The sequence below is a fragment of the Takifugu flavidus genome, chromosome 3 (assembly GCF_003711565.1).
Source record: "Takifugu flavidus isolate HTHZ2018 chromosome 3, ASM371156v2, whole genome shotgun sequence".
NCBI lineage: Eukaryota > Metazoa > Chordata > Actinopteri > Tetraodontiformes > Tetraodontidae > Takifugu > Takifugu flavidus.
The window spans coordinates 5,862,759-5,890,364 of NC_079522.1; the positions used below are offsets into that span (position 1 = coordinate 5,862,759).

The 27,606-nt window shown below is 43.8% G+C and overlaps 2 protein-coding genes and 1 long non-coding RNA gene across 3 annotated transcripts; all 3 read left to right on the forward strand.

Moving 5' to 3' along the window:
* The first annotated feature begins 1,756 nt into the window (after positions 1-1,756).
* Positions 1,757-27,606, forward strand: LOC130523207 (uncharacterized). The gene is given in 34 exon segments (XM_057028255.1): positions 1,757-1,910; positions 2,007-2,042; positions 2,114-2,376; positions 2,772-3,038; positions 3,111-3,365; positions 3,438-3,713; positions 3,792-4,094; positions 4,304-4,570; positions 4,946-5,209; positions 5,284-5,403; positions 5,484-5,576; positions 13,274-13,317; positions 13,433-13,495; positions 17,724-17,817; positions 17,914-17,949; positions 18,021-18,281; positions 18,674-18,940; positions 19,013-19,615; positions 19,694-19,996; positions 20,206-20,478; positions 20,854-21,117; positions 21,192-21,311; positions 21,392-21,484; positions 21,561-21,647; positions 21,720-21,782; positions 23,829-23,909; positions 24,134-24,451; positions 24,550-24,837; positions 24,997-25,089; positions 25,174-26,063; positions 26,144-26,236; positions 26,316-26,402; positions 26,475-26,537; positions 26,693-27,606. Coding segments are annotated over 25 exon segments (4,899 nt in total). The 5' UTR covers positions 1,757-1,910; positions 2,007-2,042; positions 2,114-2,267; the 3' UTR covers positions 24,427-24,451; positions 24,550-24,837; positions 24,997-25,089; positions 25,174-26,063; positions 26,144-26,236; positions 26,316-26,402; positions 26,475-26,537; positions 26,693-27,606.
* On the forward strand, positions 5,583-6,212 carry LOC130523216 (uncharacterized). Its single transcript, XR_008949828.1, has 3 exons — positions 5,583-5,739; positions 5,812-5,874; positions 5,959-6,212. It is a non-coding gene; the product is annotated as an uncharacterized LOC130523216 (long non-coding RNA).
* Positions 14,387-17,011, forward strand: LOC130523210 (Fc receptor-like protein 4). The gene is made up of 8 exons (XM_057028261.1): positions 14,387-14,484; positions 14,551-14,616; positions 14,688-14,948; positions 15,341-15,607; positions 15,680-15,934; positions 16,007-16,282; positions 16,361-16,661; positions 16,871-17,011. The coding sequence occupies exons 2-7, from the start codon at positions 14,586-14,588 to the stop codon at positions 16,594-16,596; spliced, it is 1,326 nt and encodes a 441-aa protein (XP_056884241.1). The 5' UTR covers positions 14,387-14,484; positions 14,551-14,585; the 3' UTR covers positions 16,597-16,661; positions 16,871-17,011.

Consider the following 27,606-nt stretch of genomic DNA (forward strand, 5'->3'; position numbering starts at 1 on the left):
TGTTGAGAAATGTTCTTTCTTTGAAGAGATGATGTAAAAACAAATGTAAAAGCAACTCTGCGTAATAGAGGACAGCGGACAGACAAAATTGGAAAAATGGCAGATATGTAGTGAAAATTCAACAAGTGACACCTGAGAGAGTACTGTACCAGTGTGGGAACTTAATCGAAGCCACATTTTGAGCTTAATTAAGACCGTTGTGCAGGGTTTAACCACATTTGCCTTACAGGAACAACACTGGTTAGGGTAGTTTACCACAGAAAGGACACAGAATGGTCATTCATGAGGGTGATCAAAGTGCACTATGCATCCTGCATGATGCCACATCTGTTGACGTTTGAAGAGAATTCCAAAAAAAACAGCACCACCTCACTCCTCCCACCCATGTTTCTGTAACTTTCATTGATGCACACCGAAATGTAAGTGGATCTGTGCTACGCTACCGTCTACACTGGCTAAGCTCCAGCTAACTCCCGAGTAAATTTATACAATATATTTACGATTTGAGTTCGTTAGTTACAGCTGATTGAAAATTCTTGTATGCAAAAGGAACACGTCTTGTAGATTTTATTCTTCTTGTGATCAAAAGTGCTAGCTAGGAACTAAAAACTATTACATTAAAAATTGGCTACGCTCAACCATTTTATCAATGATTGGCTGAAATGTGGTTTGTTATGGTTCGGTGTCCTGCCTGTGCCCCTGGTGTTTTATTGCTGTTTGTTGTCTACGGAGACAAGGCTTTGTCACAGTGTTTTCAGAGCGCAGGCAGCTAGCGGATCAAGAGGAGATGCCAACAATTTGAGACAAAAGGGAAATCTCGCTGAAATCATGCAAGATCGCATAGTGAAGGACAGAAGGACACAGTGAGAAAGGACAATTATTGGGGCGCTTTACAAGATTTTTTCCACAATAAGGACAATGACATGGGTGCTTTTGCAGATTTTGTAAGAAAAGACTTCAGTATTTTAGATTATTCACTTTTTTAAAATCCATTGCATCTGTAATAACACAACAGACTGTAGACTTATCAGGAATTTCTTTTGAAAAATGTTATTATTGTACATGTACTATGGAAATGAATTAAATGATGTCTTTTTAAGATCTCTAAGAACAAACTATTTCCTTCAGCATATCATTATAATTCTTTCTGAAAAGCTGAACATTAAATCAATGTTCTGGCATCTCTGTTATCATTTACTAGATTTGACCATTTCAGAGAGGCGTCCTGGTACAGACCATAGGAACGGACACAGGCTAGAGCCCATTATGTTTAGAGAGTGTTTAAAATCAGAGAAGGAAGAAGAGTGGTAGGAGACAGGCTGATAAAAAAGACTAAAGGTTAAATTTGGATAATCAGATGAAACGTATGAGAAGACTTTACACAGTCATTTCCTGCAAAACAGCTTTGTCTTAACATGAAACTCGGATTTTACAAAAAATTTAAATTTATTTAAGTTGATGAAACCAAACAGGAACCTACTGGATGATCATAGTCACGGCATTCAAACCAGTTAGCTAAATCCAGTTTTCAAGGGCTTAAATGATGTAATCCCAGCAAACCCTCTCCAACTGTTGTTGTCCATTCCATGCCAAGTACGGAAAGGCTCAATCCCATCTGAGACCAACTGGTGATTGGTGGATTTCAGATTTTTATTTTGGCAATGGAGTTTAAACAGCTATTTAAAGTTGAGACTCAAAGACCAAAATAAAAATCAAGATACGTGTAAGTTAAAAAAGGAAGGAAGCGCTGACACAAGAAGCTGAGATGAGTCTACCCCAGTATATAGTCAACACTTCCTGATTTCTCCTCAGATGGGAACGTTTGGTGCTCATTCTGCTCAAATTTGCACACATCTCAGTGCTGGATTTTAAAATGGGACAGGCTTTTCCACACCTGCTGGGGCTTTTCTGTAAGTACCAGTAGGACCAGAGTCCTTTCATACTGTCAGCATGTTAAACACCTGATGTGTTCCCAGTTTGATTTGGGAATTATTTGAATTTTTTAGTGCTGATGATGTTGCCGCTCTATGGACAACTTCAAGGTAAGGTTGTGTCTTCGCCAGTGTCGTTCCTGTCTCCTTTAGCTTCACCCCATGCTTCTGTTGGCCTCTAGTGCTGACTGTGGAGCCAGACTGGTCCACTTTTTTCACCGGTGAGTCCGTGAAGCTCATGTGTGACATGAGAGAGAAGAAAAAGACGCAGACTGGCAATATGCAATATGGAAGGATGGTCAGGAATTTTACCCATTTAGCAGACTCAAGACCCACATGGTACAACTGCAGACAACAAACCAGGGTGGACAATACGCCTGCATTGGTTTTAATATACAGAGAGGATCTACAAAGGAGTCTAATGTAGTTTCTCTCACTGTATCAGGTAAGTCCTGTTGAGCTATAATTGCAGGTTTTACTTTCAAGCAGCTAGATTTTACATCTAGTTTGAGATCTGCACCTGATCAGAATTTAGACCTTTATAAGTGTTTCGGTTTCATCTTAAGGTGGTTTTGGGTGTTATTCATGGCAAAAAAAATATAAATAAAAACCGAAAACAAGAGAAGGGCTAAGACAGCTGCCGGCTAAACAAGAGAAGAGCTGGAGCATTCCCCAGAATGACAGGAAGCATTTTAGTATCATATTTTAGCCTCTCTTTAGTGGCTAAAAACTAGCAAGAAGTTGCATAAAAGTTACTTGTATTAGCCCAGCTATTTCTTAACAGCATGGTGAAAAAATGGTGAAAGCGCATCAACCTACATGACACAGTTGTGTTGGCAGACAGGAATTTGATCCTCCAACACCCGGCGGCCATATTGTATCGAGGTGAAACGGTGCCCCTGCGCTGTCGGCACCGGCTTCAGACAGACATGACAACAGCCACCTTCTACAAGAACAGGTCACTCATCGTAACGGACCCAAACCAGCGGACGCTGATGATGTCAGAAAATGCTGCTGAAATTAGCATCCAGCTACAGTCCGACAGCTCTTACACGTGCAAACTCGGCACGGGTGATGAATCCCAACCGATAAGGGTGAAAGTGGACCGTAAGTAATACTACAGCCGCTCTGGGTTGAACTGATGGATGCTAACTATTCCGGTTGCTCTGATGTCCACAGCATACAGACCAAAAGCAGAACTAAGGAAAGATGCAGCTGCAGCTGGAGGAAAGGTCACCCTGACATGTTCTACCATTATACCATCCCATGGTTGGAAGTTCTTCTGGTATAGAGGCAAGAAAAAGGATAGCTTAACCGCACAAGATGTGGCCTTCCTCTCAAATGACAGAATCAGCACATCACAGGGGGGCGTGTACTGGTGCAGGGGAGGAAGAGGAAACCTGGTTTACTACACCGAGTACAGTAACCCAATCGGTATAGGCAATATTGATAAATTGGAATCAAAACACAATTAAGGCAAATGATGTGATTTTTAAACGCTTTCAGTTACAAGCGCAGCTGCGGTGACCCTGCAGCCCAGCTGGCCGGAGATATACTACGGGGAGGCACTCACGCTCTGGTGTAGAATTGAAGGTGGAGAGGATTTCGAATGGATCTATCACTGGATAGTCCCCGACGCCACTGACATTCAGTCTAAAAATGAACACAGAATCAACTACGCTACAGGATCGCACAATGGGAATTACATGTGTTTGGGCCAAATGAAGAACACAACGTCGTCGACGGCATGGAGCCCTGCCTTTAATCTAAGAGTGTCCAACAGTAAGTCCTTTAGACACACTCATGTATGAGACATTTGTCCACAAATAACGCTGGTCGGTTTTGTCCGAATGTCTGCAGATAAACTGAAACCTAACCTCACAGTGTCTCCATCATGGCTGAGTTCTGGAGACTCTGTTACCCTGAACTGCAGAGTCAAATATCCAGATGTGGGTTGGAGGTTCTACTGGTACAAGGCCATTCCCAATTTACCCATCACGTTTTACACCATGGAACTGTTGCCTGGCAGCAGCAATGGGACCGAACAGCCTTATTTTATTGTTTACGGACAGACACAGACGGCAGGATATGTCTGTAAAGCTGCAAGAGGAAATCCTCAATCGTTCACTTACAACAGTGAAGTAAAGTTTGTCTGGTCTGGAGGTGAGGATTTATCTTTGGTTTTGGTTTTCCCCTACAAAACAGAACAAATATTAAGCTGTCTTTATAATAATTGTACTTAGTTTGAAAATTCATTTCTGCTAATTAGCCAAGGTGAAGTTTTGCATCTAGTTTAGTAGTTTGGTATCGTCAGTGTTGGTATCTTTCACCTAGACTATGTTCATGCTGACTTAATATATTTTGTTTTTGAGATGTTCAGTCTGCAGCGACCCTCTCCGTGAGCCCTGACCGAGCACAACACTTTATCACGGACACAATGTCGCTGACCTGCGCCGGAGACTCAGCTGAGTGGACAGTCAAAAGGTTTTCCTCCTTCGGTTACCTGACCCGTTGCGCCACCTGGGGGTCAATGACTGGACCCACATGCTACATCAATGGGGAGTCATTCATCAACGGGGTGTACTGGTGCGAGACCGCAACAGGACTCTTCAGTAATGCAGTCAACATCAGCGGAACCTGTGAGTCTGTTTTACCACTTTCTTACCTACATTACACGACACTATTTCAACTAAATTTATTGGAATGATTTGAGCATATGTCATCACTTTTCAGAGGCAATCTACCCCAAGGGCATCAGCTGCAAGCTTAGCATGCAAGCAAGCTTTCTCTAGATCATAAGATGTTGCTTGATCAGGACATGCTTGGTTTTTCTGGACGGTTTAAAGCTAGTTAAAGTCTAAGGCTTATTTCTAGAAGCAATTAAAGAGGGTGAGGCTTAGTGTTCATACAAGTTAGATAATTAAATATCTCATGTGACTAATCATTAAAGTGTTAATGAATTATGCAGCAAGACACCCAATTACCAGAAATGCAATATAATTCCCTTTTTCCAGATAACAATGCCATCGTGGACTTTCCCGTTCACCCTGTGACTGAGGGACAGCCCGTCACCCTCCGGTGCAAGTGGACGACAGAACTAAACCTTGCTGTTATTTCTTTCTACAAAAATGACAAACTCATCCAAAATGACACCCGGGGGGAGTTTTTCATCCCTGCTGTTTCAAAGTCCGATGAAGGTTTTTACAAATGTGGGAGGAGAGGCAGGATGCAGCGGTCGGCAGGCTCAACATCGCCAGCAAGCTGGATGTCGATAAAAGGTGAGTGAGTTGTGAGAAGTGTGCCCACCACAGCACAGGTTGGGAATTAATAATAACGTGAATTATCTGTGTAGCGCTGGTGTTGTCTCAGCGGCGTTCAAGCTCTCCGTTTCCTGTGTGGTTGACTGTTGGACTGGTTTGTGGTATCACTCTGTTTGTGCTCTTTCTCCTTGTTCTGGGCCGCTATGCAAAACGTGAGTTTTCTTTATCCAAGTAGCCCATAAAATTAAAGAAGGAAGCACCCAAATAACAAATAATTTGCTGCATTTTGCAGAGTTGTGGCCCATCAGGTCCCCAAACACCAACGGACATTCTGGTCCAGACCACAAGACAAACCTCAATGACACAGATCCGGCTCCTCCAAATGGTCAGAGCACATTTACGTGCCTTTTTGATCGGTCTTTGGCGCATTAAAATTTTTTTAATGTAATTTTCTGCACTAGGATCGGCCAAAATCAGGGCTTCTGTTACAGCTGATCCTGCTGAGGTCGAATATGCTTTGATTTTTCTCAAAAACTCTGCTGAAGGAGGTGAGTAAGTTCTCAGAAAGTTCAGAAAGTAGCGCCGTTGCACTTTAAAGACGTGTGTGATTCTTCCGATAGGGAGGAATCCAAATTCCGAAGAGAGTGTGGTTTATTCAAACGTGGCAATCCAGTCCACCGCAGGTGACACCTCACACACACACACACACACGATTGTAAAATAATAATTCTTAAACAATATAATAAAAAAATTTGATCTCCTTGTAGGGAAATCGCAGTCTGCACAGGATGAGGCTGTTTATTCCGAAATGAAGAAAAAGCAGAAAATGTGATTGTTAGGGTTAATTATTGCTTTTAAAAATGCATTTTTGTTATTTCATGTATGGACGTGCTGCGTGTGACTCCATCAACTCTTGAATGCAATGCACACGTACGCCTGTCTGTAACCACAAAAATACATAGTCACTGCCCTATGGTTTGGCTTCAATAAAAACAATCATGTGTTCAACGTGCAGCTAAAAGTGTGCAATTGTTGATTGTGCTGTGCAGACATCAGTGTAGTGCTTTTCAAATTGGGTCCATAAAAATTATGAACAGAATCGGTGACAAAGGGCAGTCCTGGCGGAGACCAACCCTCACCGGAAACGAGTTCGACTTACTGCCAGCAATTCGGACCAAACTCTGGCACCGATCGTACAGGGAGCGGACGGCCCGTATCAGGGGGCCCGGCACCCCATACTCGGAGAACCCCCCACAGGACCCCCCGAGGGACACGGTCGAATGCCTTCTCCAAGTCCACAAAACACATGTGGACTGGTTGGGCAAACTCCCATGCACCCTCGAAGACCCTGCTGAGGGTGTAGAGCTGGTCCACTGTTCCACGCCCAGGATGAAAACCACATTGCTCCTCCTGAATCCAAAGTTCGACTATCCACAGTGTTAACAGTGCACTGCTTCCCCCCCCTCAGACGCCGGATGGTGGTCCAGAACCTTTTCGAGGCTGTCCGAAAGTCGTTCTCCATGGCCTCACCGAACTCTTCCCATGCCCGGATCTTTGCCTCGGCAACTGCCGTAGCTGCACTCCACTTGGCACGCCGGTACCTATCTGCTGCCTCAGGAGTCCCACAGGCCAGTAAGGCCCGATACGACTCCTTCTTCAGTTTGACGGCATCCCTCACCGCTGGTGTCCACCAGCGGGTTCGGGCATTGCCGCCACGACAGGCACCAACCACCTTGCGGCCACAGCACCGGTCAGCCGCCTCAGCAATGGAGGCACGGAACATGGTCCACTCGGACTCAATGTCCCCCGCCTCCCCCGGGACATGGTCAAAGCTCTCCCGGAGGCGTGAGTTGAAGCTCCTTCTGACAGGGGACTCCGCCAGACGTTCCCAGCAGACCCTCACAACACGTTTGGCCTGCCAGGTCTGTCTCCGGCATCCTTCCCCACCATCGGAGCCAACTCACCACCAGGTGGTGATCAGTTGACAGCTCCGCCCCTCTCTTCACCCGAGTGTCCAGAACATGCGGCCGCAAATCCGATGACACAACCACAAAGTCGATCATCGATCTGCGGCCTAAGGCGTCCTGGTGCCAAGTGCACATGTGGACGCCTTTATGTCTGAACAAGGTGTTTGTTATGGACAATCTGAGACGAGCACAGAAGTCCAATAACAAAACACCACTCGGGTTCAGATCAGGGGGGCCGTTCTTCCCAATCACACCTCTCCAGGTCACACTGTCATTGCCAACGTGAGCATTGAAGTCACCCAGGAGGACGAGGGAGCCCCCAGAAGGAGCACTCTCCAGCACTCCCTCTAAGGACTCCGAAAAGGGTGCATATGCTGAACTGCTGTTTGGACCATAGGCACAAACAACAGTCAGGATCCGTCCCCCCACCCGAAGGCGAAGGGAGGCTACCCTCTCAACCACCAGGGTAAACTCCAATATACAGGCACTGAGCTGGGGAGCAATGAGAATTGCCACCCTTGCCCGTCGCCTCTCACCATCGGCAACTCCAGAGTGGTAGAGAGTCCAACCCCTCTCGAGAAGACTGGTTCCAGAGCCCTTGCTGTGCGTCGAGGTGAGGCCAACTGTATCTAGTCGGAACTTCTCAACCTCGCGCACCAACTCAGGCTCCTTTCCCACCAGAGAGGTGACATTCCATGTCCTAGAGCCAGTTTATGCAGCCGGGGATCAGACTGCCAAGGTCCCTGCCTCGGCTGCTACCCAAAACACAATGCACCCGACCCCCTTGGCCCCTCCTGCAGGTGGTGAGCCCACGGGAAGGGGGTCCCATGTTGCCTCTTCGGCTGTGCCCGGCCGGACTCCATGGGCAGAGGTCCGGCCACCAGGCGCTCGCCAACGTGCCCCACCCCCAGGCCTGGCTCCAGGAGGGGGCCCCGGTGACCCGCATCCGGGCAAGGGAAACCTTGACCATAAAATTCTAATTCTAATGTCTCCTTTAGAATGCTGGGGAGGTACCGGGGGGGGGGGGTCAGCTCTGGAGTGGTTGAGATCCGACCCGGCAGACCAACCACTGCTATGCTGATGTCTGTCAGATTTACTGGCCCCTCAAAAAGAATAATGCACCTTCCACAGGAACACTCTTCAAGTGTTTAATGCTTTAAAGGCCTGGATAGCATGAAAGTTTATTAAAATTCTGTGAAAATAAGACAGGCGTGATGGTTTTTGGTGGGCACTTGGACTCCTCCCATAGATTTGGGTTCACTGGCTCAATACTCAAAATCAGCAATCAAAACTCTCGGGGTATGAATGGATCCAGGACTGAATCTCAACGGTCATGACAGTGCAGTTGTGAAGTCAAGTTTCTTTCAACCAAGGCGACTAAAAAAACAAAAAACAAAGCCTCTAGATTTGATCAGCCAACCAGCTGCTTCTGAGAATTCTAAAATGACATAAGCTCAGAGGAGACATCCTGTGAGGTCTATTTTAGATTCAATCTTGTGTTTTCGTACGACACTTTGGCCTGCTGGGTTTTTAAAGTGTTAGTTTGTATAGTATTTCTGCTGTTTCCCGTGAGATTAATGTGCCAGCAGAAGCAGACCGGAACTCACAAGACTCTCCTGTCACAGCACAGTTTCCCCTTCTAAACTATCATTCTTTTCTCCCGCAGACATGATTGGCAGCTGTGCTCCCCATCCGAGCCCCTTCATCACTCGCATTTTTGGACTGGTTTTCATTCTCTGCATCGCAGGTGAGGCACAATTTTTTTACGGGTTGTGACGACGCAAACGGCACAGAAAAGAGAAAAAGATCCCGAAGCCTCAGATGTGTGTGAACCTCTGTGTTGTCGTGTTTCAGGTGCAGAGGACTCGAAATGTCAAAGTTCGCCTGTCATTCATAAAAAAGTTGGAGAGGACGTGGAACTTTTATCTTGCATGCAGCACGGAGATATAATAACTCTGTAGCTGCAGTGTTCAGTGATGGTGAAGTTACTTACTATGGGCAGTGGAAGGACAGATTGTACCTGAACATCACAAACGTCAGTTTAACAGTGAAAAATCTGAAACCCAGCGATTCTGGTATATTCAGTTTTATCTTCGTTACTGGTCCACCACGGCAACAACACCCATCAGTCTCCGTCACTCTGCAGGTACATGGTAAGACTCTTCTGATTTCCTCCACTAACCTAATAACCTACAGTTCTTGCTCTCAAATCAACTTTCCCTCATTCGTGTGCTCTTAAACGCCTCACCAGAGGTCCTGACGGCTCTGCCTGTCCTGACCTCCAACTCCACTCGGGACACATTGACCCTTAGTTGTGTCGGTTGTTTGACATTAAATTTTGGTGACGAAACATTTCCGCAAAAGCAGCAGCGCTAACACTGAGCTCCGCCTGACCTTTATGTTCCACTTTTGAGGTTTGTGGTTTTGGCATTATTTTAAAAACCCTGCAACCAAACGACTCCATAAGATGAATTCTACATTGTCAATAGAAAAGTTAATGTCGCAAAGTTGGACTTCTGTTCAGATGAAACGCCAGGCTAACTCACCAGGACATCAGAGGTCAGGAGTAGGGAAGTAAACAGCATAAATGGAGCTACAACGTTCATGAGCGTGTGAGACGTGTGTGAACCTCTGTGTTGTCATGTTTCAGGTGCAGAGGACTGGAAATGTCAAAGTTCACCTGTCATTCATAAAAAAGTTGGAGAGGACGTGGAACTTTTATATTTCCAAGGTGGAAACATCTTTCGTGCAACATGGAACTATAATAACTCTGTAGCTGCAGTGTTCAGTGATGGTGAAGTTACTTACTCTGGGCAGTGGAAGGACAGATTGTACCTGAACATCACAAACTTCAGTTTAACAGTGAAAAATCTGAAACCCAGCGATTCTGGTATATTCAGTTTTATCCTTGTTACTGGTCCACCACGGCAACAACACCCATCAGTCTCCTTCTCTCTGCAGGTACATGGTAAGACTCTTCTGATTTCCTCCACTAACCTAATAACCTACAGTTCTCGCTCTCAAATCAACTTTCCCTCATTCGTGTGCTCTTGAACGCCTCACCAGAGGTCCTGACCGCTCTGCCTGTCCTGACCTCCAACTCCACTCGGGACACATTGACCCGCGTCTGCACCGTTCTGCTGGAGTGCAGCTCAGAGGCCACTGGGGGGGTCACGTACAGATGGACTGTGAGGAACCAAACCATAACTGGCCCCAGTCTGACATACACCATCAGGGAGGAGGACGGAGACACCGTCTTCAAATGCACAGTTGGAAACATTGTCAGCGAGGTGTCGGAGTCCAAAGTGTTGAAGTGCATCAACCAGACTGGAGAAGCAGCGGCGGACTCAAGTGGTGTGTAGAGAAGTTTGATGTGTGTCTGCTGTAGTTGAGAAACCCATGAACCAACCAGAGAACTGGTCTATTCATGCTGGAAAGAGCAATTCCTTTATGCACCAGTCTCTCACTGGCACTTGCAGCAACATTATATTTTTCTGTTTGCTGGTCCTGTAGGTATCGTCTCATTCATGCGAATAATCCTAGTTTGTGTCCTAACTGTTGCTGCTGGAATAGCAGTGTGTGTCCTTCAGAGAAGGCCTCAACAAGGTGAGAACCTTTGCTGTAAGTAGCAGCATGTTTCAAACTAGCTTTCATGGTATACAAATATAACAAGCAGCTTCATTTCTCAAGGGGAAAGTGGAGAACTGAGACAGGAGGAGCCAGAACGCTGTGAGAGTGGCTCCTGACTCACTGAGAGTGAGGAGCCCCCTCCCCTCCCCTCCCCTCCCCTCCCCTCCCCTCACCTCACCTCACCTCACCTCACCTCACCTCAGTCCAGGTCAGTTTTCAGGATTCAACAAGGAGAAAAAAAAAAACCCAACTTGATCATCCCCCAAAATTTCAGAGAAAACTTGAGAAAACTTCCTGGAAACATCACACCAACAGTCAGACACGGAGGTGGTGCTTGATACAATTCCGACTGTCACAATTACTGATCTTTATTTTTATGTATATCAATAACTCTAATTCAATGTTATTTCTTTGCTCTCTCTATACTGTTTATTAAATATTCCATCTTATACATTATTAAAAAAATGTTTCCTGTCCTGCATGATATTTGAAATGACCTGTTTGTACACAGAAAATTAAAAAAGTTTTGGATTCAGTTTTATGGTTATCATGTTTAAGTTGCTGAGTTAAAACTATAACTTCCAAATTAATACACTATAAAAAAGTAAAATAAAGACATCGACTGTCAACTACTGGTAATATGTGCATATCTGTTATCTGGAAGCACATCTGCAGGTGTTATGGTCTCAGTTTTGGATATATGGTCATTTATTCTCATTCTCTCTTACATAAACATTTCTCCTTATTTGGGACGGGAGTGGCTGACCTTACCTGTGCCAGGTGGCTGCCAATATTTTTCACAGTAAATGACAAAAGAAATGGCGATCCAGATCTAGAGTTGAGTGTTGTACCGTACCTTGTGTAGACCTTTGTGTCACCACAGGAGCAGCATCAGCATCACGGTCCTGTGCTTTGGTTCTTTGCGATAAATAAAGCTAAAAAAAAAAAGGAAGTGCATCAAAAATAAAGTCACAAACATGGCTTCAAGGAACAGTTTCAAAATGCAAATATGCTGAGCGTATGTTACTGACTGTTTCATGACTGCTGTTGCTATGTGGTCACAGGTTTGTACATTACAACTCGCTAGCAAAGCCAGATTTAGAAAGACATTTTCACGATGATCTGAAAAATTCAGTCATTTTTTCCTACCTGTGATCTCATTTTCTACCACTAAGAGAAGCCACTTCTGCTCAACTCTGGTCCAGGTCAGACACTCTGCAGGTGAGCTCTGAGTCCACTTTAGTGGATGTCAACACGGTATCGTGTTGGCCCCCCCAACACGATACCGGCACATATTCTTTCAGATTTGGATAAGAATAAACGGCTTCCACGTTTCAGTGACTACTTTAAATTACACTGCGGGTAGTTCATATGACGAAGCGCCAAATATTACAGGTAAACTCCAATAAATAAACTCCCCACGTGTGAGTGGCTGGACACCTGGACACTGCACATGCGCAGTAAACCGCGTAGAAACCGCGCAAGTATCAAGCCAGTATCGACATTAATCTACAGATGCCACCAGTCCCGTAAAATACGGAATCGTTCTTTAATTGGCAACTAATGCGTCCTGAATTGAAGCAATCTCAATTGAACTCGGTTCTGTGTTTCTATAAATATCCGTATCTGTCACCCCACCCCCCCCCACACACACACACACACACACACACACACAGACCTAATCTATTAATAACAACCTTTCGTATTTTTCTTAGAAATGGGAGATTTTGTTGCTGCTGACTCCACCAGTGTGTGTGTGTGTGTGTGTGCATGTATGTCACATGTATTTCTGTTCTTCTGCTTATTTGTCTTGTCTTGACCAGATGATCAGTTGTGATTGGGAGCGTGGAACGTGTGTGAAGAGGACTGAGGTCGCGAGATGTTGGTTGTTTCACAACAGGTTTTTTGAGCAAGTTGTGGTTATCACACAACCTGTGTTCCTGTCTGGTTGACTGATTAATAAAGGCTGAAAACTAGTGACTCTGCACTCTGTTGTGGGTGTTAATGGTGATGTATACAACTAACATGTCAGTAGATAATTTTGACTGTCATTTTTAAAAGTCTCAGGCTATAAAGCTTGAGCACCCCTGACCTGCAACGCCCTTCTGGTTGTTCCTGTTTTTAGCCTGGTTGCTTAATTTGGTTGCTGGGGAGTTGGACCCTGTGCTGCTAGGATTCATCTTGTACATTTAGCAATATGATCGGCTCTATAGACCGCCATGTTGTTTGAGCGTTGGTCAGCTTCTCTGACTCAAACTGGATTTCTGTAAAAAAGCTGTGAAAGTGTTACTGAAGAATTAATAATAACGTGAATTATCTATGTAGCGCTGGTGTTGTCTCAGCGGCGTTCAAGCTCTCCGTTTCCTGTGTGGTTGACTGTTGGACTGGTTTGTGGTATCACTCTGTTTGTGCTCTTTCTCCTTGTTCTGGGCCGCTCGGTCTTTGGCGCATTAAAAAAAAATTGTAATGTAATTTTCTGCACTAGGATCGGCCAACAACAGGGCTTCTGTTACAGATGATCCTGCTGAGGTCGAATATGCTTTGATTTTTCTCAAAAAATCTGCTGAGGGAGGTGAGTAAGTTCTCAGAAAGTTCAGAAAGTAGCGCTGTCGCACTTTAAAGACGTGTGTGATTCTTCCGATAGGGAGGAATCCAAATTCCGAAGAGAGTGTGGTTTATTCAAACGTGGCAATCCAGTCCACCGCAGGTGACACCTCACACACACACACACACACACACACACACACACACACGATTGTAAAATAATAATTCTTAAACAATATAATAAAAAAAATTGATCTCCTTGTAGGGAAATCGCAGTCTGCACAGGATGAGGCTGTTTATTCCGAAGTGAAGAAAAAGCAGAACATGTGATTGTTAGGGTTAATTATTGCTTTTAAAAATGCAGTTTGTTGACAGATGTGATTGTTATATTAATGGTTTTGTCTCCCCCTGGCGGTGAACCTTTTATAACACTTTAATTAACCCTACGCTATTTAATTTAATTAACCTCATGATACGTGGTTATATTTTTTATTTTTTAATCTTTTTTGCTGTTTCTAAGAGGAAACTGCCTGAACATGGACATTATGGACATATATTATGTCTTACCCATTAAATAAAATCAGTGTTGCAAATACATGTAACATTACTTCGCACAGACGTGTATATTTTGAAAGATGTTCATCAGGTTTTGCAAGTGTGATTTATTTTCATGTTTATAAGTTGCTGTGTTGGAAATATGACTAAAAAAAGGAAGTAGCACAAAGACATTAAATAAAAAAACTGCAATATTTTCCAATCATTACTTCCAGTTTTCAAGGGCTTAAATGATGTAATCCCAGCAAACCCTCTCCAACCGTTGTTGTCCATTCCGTGCCCAGTACGGAAAGGCTCAATCCCATCTGAGACCAACTGGTGATTGGTGGATTTCTGATTGTTTTTATGTTGGCGATGGAGTTTAAACAGCTATTTAAAGTTGAGACTCAAAGACCAAAATAAAAATCAAGATAAGTTGAAAAAGGAAGGAAGCGCTGACACAAGAAGTTGAGAAGAGTCTACCCCAGTATATAGTCAACACTTCCTGATTTCTCCTCAGACGGGAACGTTTGGTGCTCATTCTGCTCAAATTTGCACACATCTCAGTGCTGGATTTTAAAATGGGACAGGCTTTTCCACACCTGCTGGGGCTTTTCTGTAAGTACCAGTAGGACCAGAGTCCTTTCATACTGTCAGCATGTTAAACACCTGATGTGTTCCCAGTTTGATTTGGGAATTATCTGAATTTTTTAGTGCTGATGATGTTGCCGCTCTATGGACAACTTCAAGGTAAGGTTGCGTCTTCGCCAGTGTCGTTCCTGTCTCCTTTAGCTTCACCCCATGCTTCTGTTGGCCTCTAGTGCTGACTGTGGAGCCAGACTGGTCCACTTTTTTCACCGGCGAGTCCGTGAAGCTCATGTGTGACATGAGAGAAGAAAAAGACGCAGACTGGCATTATGCAATAAGGAAGGATGGTCAGGACCTTTACCCATTTAGCAGACTCAAGACCCACATGGTACAACTGCAGACAACAAACCAGGGTGGACAATACGCCTGCATTGGTTATAATATACAGTGGAGAACTACAAAGGAGTCTAATGTAGTTTCTCTCACTGTATCAGGTAAGTCCTGTTGAGCTATAATTGCAGGTTTTACTTTCAAGCAGCTAGATTTTACATCTAGTTTGAGATCTGCACCTGATCAGAATTTAGACCTTTATAAGTGTTTTGGTTTCATCTTAAGGTGGTTTTGGGTGTTATTCATGGCAAAAAAATAAATAAATAAAAACCAAAAACAAGAGAAGGGCTAAGACAGCTGCTAAACAAGAGAAGAGCTGGAGCATTCCCCAGAATGACAGGAAGCATTTCAGTATCATATTTTAGCCTCTCTTTAGTGGCTAAAAACTAGCAAAGAAGTTGCATAAAAGTTACTTGTATTAGCGCAGCTATTTCTTAACAGCATTTAAATGAATGGTGAAAGCGCAACAACCTACATGACACAGTTGTGTTGGCAGACAGGAATTTGATCCTCCAACACCCGGCGGCCATATTGTATCGAGGTGAAACGGTGCCCCTGCGCTGTCGGCACCGGCTTCAGACAGACATGACAACAGCCACCTTCTACAAGAACAGGTCACTCATCGTAACGGACCCAAACCAGCGGACGCTGATGATGTCAGAAAATGCTGCTGAAATTGGCATCCAGCTACAGTCCGACAGCTCTTACACGTGCAAACTCGGCACGGGTGATGAATCCCAACCGATAAGGGTGAAAGTGGACCGTAAGTAATACTACAGCCGCTCTGGGTTGAACTGATGGATGCTAACTATTCCGGTTGCTCTGACGTCCACAGCATACAGACCAAAAGCAGAACTAAGGAAAGATGCAGCTGCAGCTGGAGGAAAGGTCACCCTGACGTGTTCTACCATTATACCATCCCATGGTTGGAAGTTCTTCTGGTATAGAGGCAAGAAAAAGGATAGCTTAACCGCACAAGATGTGGCCTTCCTCTCAAATGACAGAATCAGCACATCACAGGGGGGCGTGTACTGGTGCAGGGGAGGAAGAGGAAACCCGGTTTACTACACCGAGTACAGTAACCCAATCGGTATAGGCAATATTGATAAATTGGAATCAAAACACAATTAAGGCAAATGATGTGATTTTTAAACGCTTTCAGTTACAAGTGCAGCTGCGGTGACCCTGCAGCCCAGCTGGCCGGAGATATACTACGGGGAGGCACTCACGCTCTGGTGTAGAATTGAAGGTGGAGAGGATTTCGAATGGATCTATCACTGGATAGTCCCCAACGCCACTGACATTCAGTCTAAAAATGAATACAGAATCAACTACGCTACAGGATCGCACAATGGGAATTACAGGTGTTTGGGCCAAATGAAGAACGAAACGTCGTGGACGGCATGGAGCCCTGCCTTTAATCTAAGAGTGTCCAACAGTAAGTCCTTTAGACACACTCATGTATGAGACATTTGTCCACAAATAACACTGGTCGGTTTTGTCCGAATGTCTGCAGATAAACTGGAACCTAACCTCACAGTGTCTCCATCATGGCTGAGTTCTGGAGACTCTGTTACCCTGAACTGCAGTGTCAAATATCCAGATGTGGGTTGGAGGTTCTACTGGTACAAGGCCATTCCCAATTTACCCATCAAGTTTTACACCATGGAACCGTTACCTGGCAGCAGCAATGGGACCGAACAGCCTTATTTTATTGTTTACGGACAGACACAGACGGCAGGATATGTGTAAAGCTGCAAGAGGAAATCCTCAATCGTTCACTCACCCCAGTAAAGTAAAGTTTGTCTGGTCTGGAGGTGAGGATTTATCTTTGGTTTTGGTTTTCCCCTACAAAACAGAACAAATATTAAGCTGTCTTTATAATAATTGTACTTAGTTTGAAAATTCATTTCTGCTAATTAGCCAAGGTGAAGTTTTGCATCTAGTTTAGTAGTTTGGTATCGTCAGTGTTGGTATCTTTCACCTAGACTATGTTTATGCTGACTTAATATATTTTGTTTTTGAGATGTTCAGTCTGCAGCGACCCTCTCCGTGAGCCCTGACCGAGCACAACACTTTATCACGGACACAATGTCGCTGTCGCTGACCTGCGCCGGAGACTCAGCTGAGTGGACAGTCAAAAGGTTTTCCTCCTCCGGTTACCTGACCCGTTGCGCCGCCTGGGGGTCAATGACTGGACCCACATGCTACATCAATGGGCAGATATCCATCGACGGGGTGTACTGGTGTGAGACCGCAACAGGACTCTTCAGTAATGCAGTCAACATCAGCGGAACCTGTGAGTCTGTTTTACCACTTTCTTACCTACATTACACGACACTATTTCAACTAATTTATTGGAATGATCTGAGCATATGTCATCACTTTTCAGAGGCAATCTACCCCAAGGGCATCAGCTGCAAGCTTAGCATGCAAGCAAGCTTTCTCTAGATCATAAGATGTTCATCAGGTTTTGCAAGTGTGATTTATTTTCATGTTTATAAGTTGCTGTGTTGGAAATATGACTAAAAAAAGGAAGTAGCACAAAGACATTAAATAGAAAAAACTGCAATATTTTCCAATCATTACTTCCAGTTTTCAAGGGCTTAAATGATGTAATCCCAGCAAACCCTCTCCAACCGTTGTTGTCCATTCCGTGCCCAGTACGGAAAGGCTCAATCCCATCTGAGACCAACTGGTGATTGGTGGATTTCTGATTGTTTTTATGTTGGCGATGGAGTTTAAACAGCTATTTAAAGTTGAGACTCAAAGACCAAAATAAAAATCAAGATAAGTTGAAAAAGGAAGGAAGCGCTGACACAAGAAGTTGAGAAGAGTCTACCCCAGTATATAGTCAACACTTCCTGATTTCTCCTCAGACGGGAACGTTTGGTGCTCATTCTGCTCAAATTTGCATCTCAGTGCTGGATTTTAAAATGGGACAGGCTTTTCCACACCTGCTGGGGCTTTTCTGTAAGTACCAGTAGGACCAGAGTCCTTTCATACTGTCAGCATGTTAAACACCTGATGTGTTCCCAGTTTGATTTGGGAATTATCTGAATTTTTTAGTGCTGATGATGTTGCCGCTCCATGGACAACTTCAAGGTAAGGTTGCGTCTTCGCCAGTGTCGTTCCTGTCTCCTTTAGCTTCACCCCATGCTTCTGTTGGCCTCTAGTGCTGACTGTGGAGCCAGACTGGTCCACTTTTTTCACCGGCGAGTCCGTGAAGCTCATGTGTGACATGAGAGAAGAAAAAGACGCAGACTGGCATTATGCAATAAGGAAGGATGGTCAGGACCTTTACCCATTTAGCAGACTCAAGACCCACATGGTACAACTGCTGACAACAAACCAGGGTGGACAATACGCCTGCATTGGTTATAATATACAGTGGAGAACTACAAAGGAGTCTAATGTAGTTTCTCTCACTGTATCAGGTAAGTCCTGTTGAGCTATAATTGCAGGTTTTACTTTCAAGCAGCTAGATTTTACATCTAGTTTGAGATCTGCACCTGATCAGAATTTAGACCTTTATAAGTGTTTTGGTTTCATCTTAAGGTGGTTTTGGGTGTTATTCATGGCAAAAAAATAAATAAATAAAAACCAAAAACAAGAGAAGGGCTAAGACAGCTGCTAAACAAGAGAAGAGCTGGAGCATTCACCAGAATGACAGGAAGCATTTCAGTATCATATTTTAGCCTCTCTTTAGTGGCTAAAAACTAGCAAAGAAGTTGCATAAAAGTTACTTGTATTAGCGCAGCTATTTCTTAACAGCATTTAAATGAATGGTGAAAGCGCACCAACCTACATGACACAGTTGTGTTGGCAGACAGGAATTTGATCCTCCAACACCCGGCGGCCATATTGTATCGAGGTGAAACGGTGCCCCTGCGCTGTCGGCACCGGCTTCAGACAGACATGACAACAGCCACCTTCTACAAGAACAGGTCACTCATCGTAACGGACCCAAACCAGCGGACGCTGATGATGTCAGAAAATGCTGCTGAAATTGGCATCCAGCTACAGTCCGACAGCTCTTACACGTGCAAACTCGGCACGGGTGATGAATCCCAACCGATAAGGGTGAAAGTGGACCGTAAGTAATACTACAGCCGCTCTGGGTTGAACTGATGGATGCTAACTATTCCGGTTGCTCTGACGTCCACAGCATACAGACCAAAAGCAGAACTAAGGAAAGATGCAGCTGCAGCTGGAGGAAAGGTCACCCTGACATGTTCTACCATTATACCATCCCATGGTTGGAAGTTCTTCTGGTATAGAGGCAAGAAAAAGGATAGCTTAACCGCACAAGATGTGGCCTTCCTCTCAAATGACAGAATCAGCACATCACAGGGGGGCGTGTACTGGTGCAGGGGAGGAAGAGGAAACCCGGTTTACTACACCGAGTACAGTAACCCAATCGGTATAGGCAATATTGATAAATTGGAATCAAAACACAATTAAGGCAAATGATGTGATTTTTAAACGCTTTCAGTTACAAGCGCAGCTGCGGTGACCCTGCAGCCCAGCTGGCCGGAGATATACTACGGGGAGGCACTCACGCTCTGGTGTAGAATTGAAGGTGGAGAGGATTTCGAATGGATCTATCAATGGATAGTCCCCGACGCCACTGACATTCAGTCTAAAAATGAACACAGAATCAACTACGCTACAGGATCGCACAATGGGAATTACAGGTGTTTGGGCCAAATGAAGAACGAAACGTCGTGGACGGCATGGAGCCCTGCCTTTAATCTAAGAGTGTCCAACAGTAAGTCCTTTAGACACACTCATGTATGAGACATTTGTCCACAAATAACACTGGTCGGTTTTGTCCGAATGTCTGCAGATAAACTGGAACCTAACCTCACAGTGTCTCCATCATGGCTGAGTTCTGGAGACTCTGTTACCCTGAACTGCAGTGTCAAATATCCAGATGTGGGTTGGAGGTTCTACTGGTACAAGGCCATTCCCAATTTACCCATCAAGTTTTACACCATGGAACCGTTACCTGGCAGCAGCAATGGGACCGAACAGCCTTATTTTATTGTTTACGGACAGGCACAGACGGCAGGATATGTCTGTAAAGCTGCAAGAGGAAATCCTCAATCGTTCACTCACCCCAGTAAAGTAAAGTTTGTCTGGTCTGGAGGTGAGGATTTATCTTTGGTTTTGGTTTTCCCCTACAAAACAGAACAAATATTAAGCTGTCTTTATAATAATTGTACTTAGTTTGAAAATTCATTTCTGCTAATTAGCCAAGGTGAAGTTTTGCATCTAGTTTAGTAGTTTGGTATCGTCAGTGTTGGTATCTTTCACCTAGACTATGTTTATGCTGACTTAATATATTTTGTTTTTGAGATGTTCAGTCTGCAGCGACCCTCTCCGTGAGCCCTGACCGAGCACAACACTTTATCACGGACACAATGTCGCTGTCGCTGACCTGCGCCAGAGACTCAGCTGAGTGGACAGTCAAAAGGTTTTCCTCCTCCGGTTACCTGACCCGTTGCGCCGCCTGGGGGTCAATGACTGGACCCACATGCTACATCAATGGGCAGAAATCCATCGACGGGGTGTACTGGTGTGAGACCGCAACAGGACTCTTCAGTAATGCAGTCAACATCAGCGGAACCCGTGAGTCTGTTTTACCACTTTCTTACCTACATTACACGACACTATTTCAACTAAATTTATTGGAATGATTTGAGCATATGTCATCACTTTTCAGAGGCAATCTACCCCAAGGGCATCAGCTGCAAGCTTAGCATGCAAGCAAGCTTTCTCTAGATCATAAGATGTTGCTTGATCAGGACATGCTTGGTTTTTCTGGACAGTTTAAAGCTAGTTAAAGTCTAAGGCTTATTTCTAGAAGCAATTAAAGAGGGTGAGGCTTAGTGTTCATACAAATTAGATAATTAAATATCTCGTGTGACTAATCATTAAAGTGTAAATGAATTATGCAGCAAGACACCCAATTACCAGAAATGTAATATAATTCCCTTTTTCCAGATAACGATGCCATCGTGGACTTTCCCGTTCACCCTGTGACTGAGGGACAGCCCGTCACCCTCCGGTGCAAGTGGAAGACAGAACTAAACCTTGCTGTTATTTCTTTCTACAAAAATGACAAACTCATCCAAAATGACACCCGGGGGGAGTTTTTCATCCCTGCTGTTTCAAAGTCCGATGAAGGTTTTTACAAATGTGGGAGGAAAGGCAGGATGCAGCGGTCGGCAGGCTCAACATCGCCAGCAAGCTGGATGTCGATAAAAGGTGAGTGAGTTGTGAGAAGTGTGCCCACCACAGCACAGGTTGGGAATTAATAATAATGTGAATTATCTATGTAGCGCTGGTGTTGTCTCAGCGGCGTTCAAGCTCTCCGTTTCCTGTGTGGTTGACTGTTGGACTGGTTTGTGGTATCACTCTGTTTGTGCTCTTTCTCCTTGTTCTGGGCCGCTATGCAAAACGTGAGTTTTCTTTATCCAAGTAGCCCATAAAATTAAAGAAGGAAGCACCCAAATAACAAATAATTTGCTGTATTTTGCAGAGTTGTGGCCCATCAGGTCCCCAAACACCAACGGACATTCTGGTCCAGACCACAAGACAAACCTCAACGACACAGATCCGGCTCCTCCAAATGGTCAGAGCACATTTACGTGCCTTTTTGATCGGTCTTTGGCGCATTAAAAAAATTTTAATGTAATTTTCTGCACTAGGATCGGCCAACAACAGGGCTTCTGTTACAGCTGATCCTGCTGAGGTCGAATATGCTTTGATTTTTCTCAAAAACTCTGCTGAGGGAGGTGAGTAAGTTCTCAAAAAGTTCAGAAAGTAGCGCCGTCGCACTTTAAAGACGTGTGTGATTCTTCCGATAGGGAGGAATCCAAATTCCGAAGAGAGTGCGGTTTATTCAAACGTGGCAATCCAGTCCACCGCAGGTGACACCTCACACACACACACACACACACACACACGATTGTAAAATAATAATTCTTAAACAATATAATAAAAAAATTTGATCTCCTTGTAGGGAAATCGCAGTCTGCACAGGATGAGGCTGTTTATTCCGAAGTGAAGAAAAAAGATTAATAATGTTGCAGAAAATGTGATTGTTAGGGGTAATTATTGTTTTTAAAAATGCAGTTTGTTGACAGATGTGATTGTTATATTAATGGTTTTGTCTCCCCCTGGCGGTGAACCTTTTTATAACAGTTTAATGAACCCCACGCTATTTAATTTAATTAACCCCATGATACGTGGTTTTATTTTTTATTTTTTAATCTTTTTTGCTGTTTCTAAGAGGAAACTGCCTGAACATGGACATTATGGACATATATTATGTCTTACCCATTAAATAAAATCAGTGTTGCAAATACATGTAAAATTACTTCGCACAGACGTGTATATTTTGAAAGATGTTCATCAGGTTTTGCAAGTGTGATTTATTTTCATGTTTATAAGTTGCTGTGTTGGAAATATGACTAAAAAAAGGAAGTAGCACAAAGACATTAAATAGGAAAAACTGCAATATTTTCCAATCATTACTTGCCACTTGAGTTATTTCATGTATGGACGTGCTGCGTGTGACTCCGTCAACTCTTGAATGCAATGCACACGTACGCCTGTCTGTAACCACAAAAATACATAGTCACTGCCCTATGGTTTGGCTTCAATAAAAACAATCATGTGTTCAACGTGCAGCTAAAAGTGTGCGATTGTTGATTGTGCTGTGCAGACATCAGTGTAGTGCTTTTCAAATTGGGGCCTTATGACAAAAGGGGGAGAGCAAGGCGACTGTGGTCATTGCTTATTGTTAAATTACGTCCAACAGATGACGCTATTCTACCAACAACCACCAGAATAAACGCCACCATCTTTCACAACAACAATTTTGATCTCCATAGAATGAACAATAGAGGCTGTTTCATGACTTTCCTTAGAACCATTAAAAACAATTAATCTGCAATCTTAACAGTTGTTTTTGTTTTGCTTCTTGGTTTGTTTGCTTTGAGTGCGGCCCACAAACACACACCACTTACTCTTCAAGAGCTTCAGTCACATTTCCCGCCTCTGACCCCTCCAGCAACCTGTTATCATGTCCGTCCTGGAGGAGATTGTTGGCCACCTGAAACCTTCCAGGTCCCCGAGTGATGCGGTCCCTCTTCCACTCTTTAAAGAGGTCTTTCCATCAGTCTTCGCTGGTCTAAATAGGGCTCTGTACTCTCCAACTTTCCCCAAAATGCTTAAACATGCAGTGGTCAAGCCTCTGATTAAGAAACCAGCCCTGGACCCCACAACTCTATCAAACTTCAGGCCCACGACCGCCATTTCTTTCAAAAATCCTTGAGAAGATCATTTACAGTCATTTTCTGGAAAAGCACAATCTGGTTTTAGAGAGTTTTTAGCTTTTCTACCAACTCTGGTCAGTGTCATTCTTCTGCTTTTATATTTAATGGCTGTGTTTGACGCAGCGGACCATAAAATTCTAATGTCTCCTTTAGAATGCTGGGTGGGTACCGGGGGTGGGGGTGGGGGTGGGGGGGTTGGGGGGAGGTGGGGGGGGTAGCTCTGGAGTGGTTGAGATCCGACCCGGGAGACCAACCTTCTGTGTCAACACTGGTGACTCCATGTCATCTTGTGTCCATTTTAAAATTCTTTTATTTGATTTTAAGCCTCTCAATGGCTTCACCCACCCTACCTCCCTAAAATGTTACAATCACACGCTTAGATCAGCCAACCAGCTGCTTCTGACAATTCTAAAATGACATAAGCTCAGAGGAGATATCTTGTGAGGTCTATTTTAGATTCAATCTTGTGTTTTCGTACAACACTTTGGCCTGCTGGGTTTTTAAAGTGTTAGTTTGTATAGTATTTCTGCTGTTTCCCGTGAGGTTAATGTGGCTCCAGAAGCAGACCGGAACTCACAAGACTCTCCTGTCACAGCACAGTTTCCCCTTCTAAACTATCATTCTTTTCTCCTGCAGACATGATTGGCAGCTGTGCTCCCCATCCGAGCCCCTTCATCACTCGCATTTTTGGACTGGTTTTCATTCTCTGCATCGCAGGTGAGGCACAATTTTTTTACGGGTTGTGACGACGCAAACGGCACAGAAAAGAGAAAAAGATCCCGAAGCCTCAGATGCACATATAGAAAAGCACAGGTTTCAGGAAGTTAAGGTGCTATTTGTAATATCTTTCCTCTCATTGGTGTTAAATCTGTTTTAAGAGTGTTTTAACGTTCACGAGCGTGTGAGACGTGTGTGTGAACCTCTGTGTTGTCATGTTTCAGGTGCAGAGGACTGGAAATGTCAAAGTTCGCCTGTCATTCATAAAAAAGTTGGAGAGGACGTGGAACTTTCATGTTTCCAAGGTGGAAACATCTCTCGTGCAACATGGAAATATAATAACTCTGTAGCTGCAGTGTACCGTGATGGTAAAGTTACTTACTCTGGGCAGTTGAAGGACAGATTGTACCTGAACATCACAAACGTCAGTTTAACAGTGAAAAATCTGAAACCCAGCGATTCTGGTATATTCAGTTTTAGCGTCCTTACTAGTCTACCATGGCAGCAACACCCATAAGTCTCCGTCACTCTGCACGTACATGGTAAGACTCTTCTGATTTCCTCCACTAACCTAATAACCTACAGTTCTCGCTCTCAAATCAACTTTCCCTCATTCGTGTGCTCTTGAACGCCTCACCAGAGGTCCTGACCGCTCTGCCTGTCCTGACCTCCAACTCCACTCGGGACACACTGACCCGCGTCTGCACCGTTCTGCTGGAGTGCAGCTCAGAGGCCACTGGGGGGGTCACTGGTGTGAGGACTGTGAGGAACCAAACCATAACTGGCCCCAGTCTGACATACACCATCAGGGAGGAGGACGGAGACACCGTCTTCAACTGCACAGTTGGAAACATTGTCAGCGAGGTGTCGGCATCCAAAGTGTTGAAGTGCGTCAACCAGACTGGAGAAGCAGCGGCGGACTCAAGTGGTGTGTAGAGAAGTTTGATGTGTGTCTGCTGTAGTTGAGAAACCCATGAACCAACCAGAGAACTGGTCTGTTCATGTTGGAAAGAGCAATTCCTTTATGCACCAGTCTCTCACTGGCACTTGCAGCAACATTATATTTTTATGTTTGCTGGTCCTGTAGGTATCGTCTCATTCATGCGAATAATCCTAGTTTGTGTCCTAACTGTTGCTGCTGGAATAGCAGTGTGTGTCCTTCACAGAAGGCGTCAACAAGGTGAGAACCTTTGCTGTAAGTAGCAGCATGTTTCAAACTAGCTTTCATGGTATACAAATATAACAAGCAGCTTCATTTCTCAAGGGGAAAGTGGAGAACTGACACAGGAGGAGCCAGAACACTGTGAGAGTGGCTCCTGACTCACTGAGAGTGAGGAGCCCCCTCACCTCACCTCCCCTCCCCTCCCCTCCCCTCAGTTCAGGTCAGTTTTCAGGATTCAACAAGGAGAAAAAAAAACAAAAAACCTTGATCATCCCCCAAAATTTCAGAGAAAACGAAGAAAACTTGAGAAAACTTCCTGGAAACATCACACCAACAGTCAGACACGGAGGTGGTGCTTGATACAATTCCGACTGTCACAATTACTGATCTTTATTTTTATGTATATCAATAACTCTAATCCAATGTTATTTCTTTGTTCTGTCTATACTGTTTATTAAATATTCCATCTTATACATTATTAAAAAAATGTTTCCTGTCCTGCATGATATTTGAAATGACCTGTTTGTACACAGAAAATTAAAAAAGTTTTGGATTCAGTTTTATGGTTATCATGTTTAAGTTGCTGAGTTAAAACTATAACTTCCAAATTAATACACTATAAAAAAGTAAAATAAAGACATCGACTGTCAACTACTGGTAATATGTGCATATCTGTTATCTGGAAGCACATCTGCAGGTGTTATGGTCTCAGTTTTGGATATATGGTCATTTATTCTCATTCTCTCTTAGATAAACATTTCTCCTTATTTGGGACGTGAGTGGCTGACCTTACCTGTGCCAGGTGGCAAACCAGTCAGGCTGCCAATATTTTTCACAGTAAATCTCAAAAGAAATGGCGATCCAGATCTAGAGTTGAGTGTTGTCTCAGCGGCGTTCAAGCTCTCCGTTTCCTGTGTGGTTGACTGTTGGACTGGTTTGTGGTATCACTCTGTTTGTGCTCTTTCTCCTTGTTCTGGGCCGCTATGCAAAACGTGAGTTTTCTTTATCCAAGTAGCCCATAAAATTAAAGAAGGAAGCACCCAAATAACAAATAATTTGCTGCATTTTGCAGAGTTGTGGCCCATCAGGTCCCCAAACACCAACGGACATTCTGGTCCAGACCACAAGACAAACCTCAACGACACAGATCCGGCTCCTCCAAATGGTCAGAGCACATTTACGTGCCTTTTTGATCGGTCTTTGGCGCATTAAAAAAAATGTTTAAATGTAATTTTCTGCACTAGGATCGGCCAAAAACAGGGCTTCTGTTACAGCTGATCCTGCTGAGGTCGAATATGCTTTGATTTTTCTCAAAAACTCTGCTGAGGGAGGTGAGTAAATTCTCAGAAAGTTCAGAAAGTAGCGCCGTCGCACTTTAAAGACGTGTGTGATTCTTCCGATAGGGAGGAATCCAAATTCCGAAGAGAGTGCGGTTTATTCAAACGTGGCAATCCAGTCCACCGCAGGTGACACCTCTCTCTCACACACACACACACACACACACACACACACCACACACACACACATACACACACACACACACACCACACACACACACACACACGATTGTAAAATAATAATTCTTAAACAATATAATAAAAAAAATGTGATCTCCTTGTAGGGAAATCGCAGTCTGCACAGGATAAGGCTGTTTATTCCGAAGTGAAGAAAAAGCAGAAAATGTGATTGTTAGGGTTAATTATTGTTTTTAAAAATGCAGTTTGTTGACAGATGTGATTGTTATATTAATGGTTTTGTCTCCCCCTGGCGGTGAACCTTTTTATAACACTTTAATTAACCCCACGCTATTTAATTTAATTAACCCCATGATACGTGGTTATATTTTTTATTTTTTAATCTTTTTTGCTGTTTCTAAGAGGAAACTGCCTGAACATGGACATTATGGACATATATTATGTCTTACCCATTAAATAAAATCAGTGTTGCAAATACATGTAAAATTACTATATTTTGAAAGATGTTCATCAGGTTTTGCAAGTGTGATTTATTTTCATGTTTCTAAGTTGCTGTGTTGGAAATATGACTAAAAAAGGAAGTAGCACAAAGACATTAAATAGGAAAAACTGCAATATTTTCCAATCATTACTTGCCACTTGAGTTATTTCATGTATGGACGTGCTGCGTGTGACTCCGTCAACTCTTGAATGCAATGCACACGTACGCCTGTCTGTAACCACAAAAATACATAGTCACTGCCCTATGGTTTGGCTTCAATAAAAACAATCATGTGTTCAACGTGCAGCTAAAAGTGTGCGATTGTTGATTGTGCTGTGCAGACATCAGTGTAGTGCTTTTCAAATTGGGGGCCTTATGACAAAAGGGGGAGAGCAAGGCGACTGTGGTCATTGCTTATTGTTAAATTACGTCCAACAGATGACGCTATTCTACCAACAACCACCAGAATAAACGCCACCATCTTTCACAACAACAATTTTGATCTCCATAGAATGAACAATAGAGGCTGTTTCATGACTTTCCTTAGAACCATTAAAAACAATTAATCTGCAATCTTAA